At 38.0% G+C, this 6447-nt stretch overlaps 1 protein-coding gene across 1 annotated transcript; it reads right to left on the reverse strand.

Moving 5' to 3' along the window:
* Positions 1–501: 501 nt before the first annotated feature.
* Positions 502–4494, reverse strand: LOC104500179 (zinc finger protein 277-like). Its single transcript, XM_010143782.1, has 5 exons — positions 4403–4494; positions 3184–3280; positions 2633–2675; positions 1837–2011; positions 502–854 (listed from the first exon to the last, which is right to left on the reverse strand). The coding sequence occupies exons 1-5, from the start codon at positions 4492–4494 to the stop codon at positions 662–664; spliced, it is 600 nt and encodes a 199-aa protein (XP_010142084.1). The 3' UTR covers positions 502–661.
* Between the last annotated feature and the right edge of the window lie 1953 nt (positions 4495–6447).

A 6447-nucleotide genomic window follows, 5' to 3' on the forward strand; every position in this document is an offset into this window, starting at 1 on the left:
TGATGCAACCAAGATTGCAGTTTTTCCTATGCTTTTTTAGGCTTTGGATTGGCAGCTTTCCATGCAGTCAGATAGCCACGGGTTTTCTGGTTATACTGGTATCTCTGAGCCTGTTTTCAGAACAGGCACCATACATATCTTATATATTGATGATGAGTAATAAAGATACACGGATCTGTATTCTCCTTGAAAAAGACCGAAGATTAAAAATAGCAAAATTTGCTTTACGTAACACAAGAAGAATTTATGATCTTTTCTGTGTGCTAGCAACTATAACACATAGAAGATTCACTCATTGGCTCATCTATCAAGATGCATTGTCTCAATTGTTTGTGCATTTAACAAGATTGCCTTAATTAGAACTGCAACTCTGAAGTATTCAGAAAAAAAAAGATCAAAAATCCTATTTGTAAACAATACTGTAAGTATTTGGAGAGCCAAGCAGAAAAGACAACATTTAATTTTAAGATAGAGCTAGAGTTTAAAGGAAGATAAACCAAAAAAGTTTACACTTCGATTTTATTTAGCATACCCATTCATGTGGTATTTGCCCAGTGATAATATTTATGAGTTAAACTGCATTCCAACACTAGTGAAAGAATGTGGGGGTTTTTTTGCCTTGCAGAAGAAACACTCAAAGGTCAGCAACTGCAATTCAAAGTCAAAATTTCTCCTGACTCTTGCCCTCTTCATACAGGAGCTGGTTTAAAACACTGCTCTGTTTGAGAGCTTTTAGACTGGATATATCTTCACTTACAACAGGGATATCTTCACTTTGATCCTCAGTTATCGAATCTTCACTGTCTGACAGCGTACACAGGAGTGTATCATTTTCATAGGTAGGAAAATAATACCTGAAAGCAACAAGGCATAATTATGGGATAGTCACATATTTTGTTTGAAATAGAAAGAACGTATTTTTTAAGAATAGATTTTAAAAAAATAAAAATGAGAAAGTCTGGTTGTCTGGAATGAAAGTAAACAGCACACCCAAAAAAATCAACTGGCATGTACATCTTAGAAGAGTCCTACAGAAGAGTTGGCCACAGATAAGTCAGAACCCCTATTTCTTCACCTGTATGTTGTCAAAACTGAGGCCGCAGATACAGATTTGTCCCATAACAAATGCTGAACTGAGGTGTTTGAGATAGAACACTCCCTGTGCTCTACTACCTATGGCATCATCCCTATTCAGACCTATTCAGCCTATTTACAAACTGAAACATCATCATGTTACACTCTCTGTTTGCTATAGACAGAACTAAGGGCAAACAACCAACTTGCTTTGATGCTAAGGTTAGCGAGACACCATGCATATATCCACATTAGACATGTAAAGGAAGGGATTTATTTTGGTTCTAGAACCATATATCCAGGTGTAGAGAGCCAACAGCTGGAAGACCTTGTCTACTACAAGAGGGACATTTGAGATGTCATTTTGGTGCACAGACTCAACCTTGGTTCCACCAGGAGGGAACGTGGACTGAGCGCACCGTATATGCCGTTCACTGCACAACTGCAAATGCAGGCAAAAGACAATTTTGCAACAACAGACTTCTGTAGCATGCTGATTTGACAGTGCAGACACAACTTACGGGGACACTGCATTCTGGATGCAACTAGAAGAGCAGTATCCCATGTTCATTTTAACTTCAGACAGTACAGAATTCTCTAATTCTGAGTAGTTTTGGGACCACTTATTATTTTATCTGGGCCAATAGAGATGGGGAGCTCAAGGCACTGTTGCACTCGCAAAATCCAGAACTTTCAACTTACTGTTTTACAGACATTATCAAGTAACAGTACAAATGCTGGAAGAACCACGTGTGCCCTTACTGTGGTTGATCCCATGTAGATCTTGCTGGAAGGAATGTAATGTGTTTAGTGTCTTCCATATGACTTATCAATCCTCCTTTAGACTGAAATTTCTCCTGGCAGTTGTAACAACGACGATGGTGGATTTCTCTTCTGATGAAGTTCACTAGCTTGACTTGCTGATAAAAGTTCAGACCTGGGAGAGATGGCAGGAAATAAGCATTTGGGTAATATAAGACTTAATTTACAAATTTCTTGGATTAAGCATAAAGATTGATAGAAGTTGACTGACGACCAGCACTGCCTAAATCCTGTGACTTAGCAACTTAACCGAACAAAAACTTTTTCCCAGCTGCAGGGCAACTAGCCCTTCTTTTAACGTAAAAATTGCACTTTGCTTTGTCTCGGTCTACAGCAGAAAGCAAACATCGGCGAAACAAAGCTTAGAGCACAGCCTTCAAACTTGCAAGCAAGTATTAACGGGCATAATAATAAAAACCAACCAACCAATCAAAATCTCCCAGGGCTTCAGCAGCCAAACCTGAGACTCACAGAGTGGGTATTTGCAGAAGCTACTCTGCAAAAGAATCCAGTGATTCTAAAGAAAATAGCACACACCCTTGGCACTAACAACAGTTCCAGAAAAATACAATGTTCTTGGCTTTCTTTTTATAAGCTGGCAGAAACAGTTTCCATAATGGAAAAGTTAAATGTCTGAACAAAAATCAAATTGACACAGTTGTTTTCCACTATTCTTATGATGTGGTTTTCTCCACACTAGTGACAAACGCTGACAATTACAGCATCTCTTACTCACCATGCTCTGACTTTATTTTAGGAAAGTCAAATCCATGTGATTTCTGAAGGGAAAAAGAAAGGAAAGAAAAAATACCTTATTTCCACTACTTCTACTATTCCAAGTAAAAACCAGCTCAGCTTTTCATAGACTGACATAGACATATGAATATAGACACTGAAACACTAATGTATGAAACAAATCTGCAAAACTTGTTTCATCAGAAACTTCTGTATTCTGTTAAACTACAATGCTTCTGTTCAATAGTTTATTAAAACTGAAAGAGATGCTAACCATTAAGTGTATTAAATCATCAAGCCATTATAGTATTAAAGGTCTTGCCTCTTTATTGTCTGTACCAGTCTGTACACTCAGAAGTAATAGCTCTCAGTATAAAACTTCACTCCTCTGTGTGTTTTAGAGAACAGCTGCTGGAGGCACATGCAGTATTTCAGTTCTGTGCTAAAGAGGGCATTCTAATGCAACAGCTCATCTAATCTTAACACAGATGCTGCAAACCTACTTTTTAATTCAAAAGTGATGAAAGAACTGTCATTTAAAACAAGTCTTACCTGCATGTGAAGATACAGTTTTTCCGTGGTGTCTGCTTGTTGTTCACAGAACAGGCAAACTGCACATACAGGATGCTCTTCCCAGTCAGACCAGTCTCTTATGATTAAGAGTCAAAAAGATTCATTTGATTGTGAACAAGAGGAGAGACATTTTGTGAAAGGGCACTTCAGATTCTACACTCACAGCACTAGAAATAAATCCAGAGAAACTGAATACTTTAAAGCGGTGGAAGAGACAGTGTGGATTTATAGCTGGATACATGATTAGAATCTGTTTTACAGTCTAAAAAGATTACAAATTCAAGAATAACTGCAGTTACTGTTGGGTAATTCCTGAGCAGACAGGCAGTTAAGTCCTCCTTGAATTTGACTGCACTAACAAACTGGATCTTAACTTCAGTTTCTATCCAGTATGGCAAGTCATCAAATATTGCATTCAGTGTTTATTTCTATAAGGCCTTTTAAAATTCTTTTATACCTTTTTAATCTTTCACTACACCAGGTAAAGACACAATCATCAGGAAGAGCTCACTCTAAGTGTTAATCACTTATCAAATATTATTATTCCTGACAGAGCCACTAATTTATGCTACCTTTAGACCTTTAGAGAATACTTCACCAACACATCTATTTAGAACTTAAATACTGCTGAGAGATAGAAATATTATTGCAACCAGGTACAATCAAGTAAAATCAAGCTCAAGTCACAGACACAACCAGGAAGATCAGGGGCCCTGGTACCCACAAATTACTTCCTGCTTATTCAATTCTCGACAGCCAAGGAAGCAAACTCTGCAGTGAGCTGAGGATCTGGACCACAGAAGAATGCAGAGGAGTCTGCACTGCCGAGAAGTTTTCTCCAAAATCCTGTTATCAGAATTTTTCATACCATTTCTTTCCTGTGCTGACATTTTTCATGCTCACTCTTGATTTTTAAATTTGAGCAAAACCTGTTCAACTGTTTTTTGGTAAAAAAGTAAAAAAAGTGAAGAAACCTGTTTTGCCAACATCAGTACAAATCCAAAAGGCTTTGAGCTTATGCAAACAAAAGACAGGCTTGTGGCTGAAATACGAAATTTACAGTCCTTGTTGTGGAGAAGATAAGAAGAGTTTGGAGTCAATTTGATTGGCTTAAACAAATTTTAACAGTATATTAACTGTGTACAACATTTTCCCTGTAACTACTTTCCACTATAATGGTCTCATAAGTAACTCTTACTCTTCTAGGTTATCTAGTAATTCCCGGTCATCCTCTGACTGCACTTCCTCCCAAGACTTTCCAAATTCCTGAGGAGAAAAAAGAAAAAACATTTCCTGATTTACATCACATTTTATATACCAAATGGATGAACATCTGGGAAGTCAGAATCAGCATCTTGTTTTGGATCACTTTGGCATTTCTGTGAGTTAAAGGTAGTCATACAACACTGCTTTAGTAATATTTTTTTAAATAACTCTTTTGTTTTTTAGTGGGGCATTCCCCACCCTGCATCTGGGAAGAAGATGATTTGGCACAGAGCTCACCAGAAGAGGATCCAAGCTTTGTGCAAAACTAGAGTGTTGCAACACTACCAAGATGTTCGTGAGGTGGGTATGTTATCACCGTCTCGAGTTTGCCATTGCACTTGCTCAATCCTATCTGCCTACCTTGCTCTTCATGCAGCATATGTTGCTTAAACAATGCGGCTATCACACCTGAGACTTCAGCTGGCAGAGCTACACCACTCAGTGCTCACACTTTGTACAAGGTTATATCAGTCAAAACACATGGTGTAAGCTTGGCTACAGAGTGCTCCAGGAAGGCAGTATGAGCCAGGGCACAGATCTCGAGCTAGACTCCAGTTTCTCTTCCATTCCGTTCTCAGACGTCAATGTAAGCACATCTATTCATGGTGTTCTGTTCTTCCTTCTACTTTTTGTGTTGTTTATTTTTATCTTCAAGACCTTCAGCACAAAGTACATCACAACACATTTGCGCAGCGTTCAGCACAATGGCAAGCACTCTCAGCATGGCTGCGATAAATAACTGGCAATAAAAAGCTGAAGCACTCCACAGAAATACCAGCAGTGTTTTTCTTTCCTCTGATTCCTCCTGTCTTTAAAAATAAACCTGAGCAAATTAACCAGTAATCAAGATAGTATTTGTGACCTCCTGCTTTTCATGGTTGTGAAGGATTTGCAAAGATCATAGATGATGATCTTGTCCCCATTAAAAAGAACAGAAAAGGCAGCTAATAAAAAAACTAAATAACTGGCAATAAAAAGCTGAAGCACTCCACAGAAATACCAGCAGTGATCTTTAGCTAGTGTTTTTCTTTCCTCTGATTCCTCCTGTCTTTAAAAATAAACCTGAGCAAATTAACCAGTAATCAAGATAGTATTTGTGACCTCCTGCTTTTCATGGTTGTGAAGGATTTGCAAAGATCATAGATGATGATCTTGTCCCCATTAAAAAGAACAGAAAAGGCAGCTAATAAAAAAACAATTCTTTCATTTTTTTCAGTCAAATATTTCCTCTAATAAATATATTTAATACCAGCCTTAGTAACAAGTGTTATTATTGCTTTTATGGTTGTTTGGAAGAAGAAGGACAAGATATCCATCGTTTAACAATTTAATGAGAATTTTCAAAGCTGTTAGTGACTGTCAGGTAAACGGTAAACAAACGTCTCTAGACAGCTGTAAACGTAATGTCATCATATATTCCAGAATGAAAATTGAGTAATTAATCCAGTGATGCTACACGGTAGTGTGTAAACTCTCTGAGTTACAGGGCAGACTCATTAATGTCACCATTACTGGGAGACCACAAAGCCATTAACACCTCTCACCACATGTTCTCCCAGCTGCACACAAGTTTCCTATGGCTGCTAATGTTAACACCTTAAAGACAGGAGAGCAACTCACAATCACTGCAAAATAAAGGGGAATGCTTACAATTTTCCCCCTTACCAGCTTGAAGTATATGTGCACAAGAGTATGTTCAAAACAGCAGCCAATAATAAGCTTCAATAAAGGTGAAATGGAAAAACCATGCACAAGCTTTGTTATTGTTGCTGTTTCTTTAGGGTGTTTCTGTGAAGAAGGTAGACAAGGGTCTTGTAAGAGGTCTCTGTTTCCCTCTTCTATTTATATACAGAGGAGGAAAAACACCAAGAAAAAATGAAAAAGATAACCAGGTCTCGTATCACTGGAAAATTGCACAGAGAATGGGACACTGCGATGAAAGTGTCAAGAGACTGAAACTGAGCAATTAATTGGGTG

The sequence above is a fragment of the Buceros rhinoceros genome, unplaced genomic scaffold, assembly GCF_000710305.1.
Source record: "Buceros rhinoceros silvestris isolate BGI_N320 unplaced genomic scaffold, ASM71030v1 scaffold22219, whole genome shotgun sequence".
NCBI classification, from domain to species: domain Eukaryota; kingdom Metazoa; phylum Chordata; class Aves; order Bucerotiformes; family Bucerotidae; genus Buceros; species Buceros rhinoceros.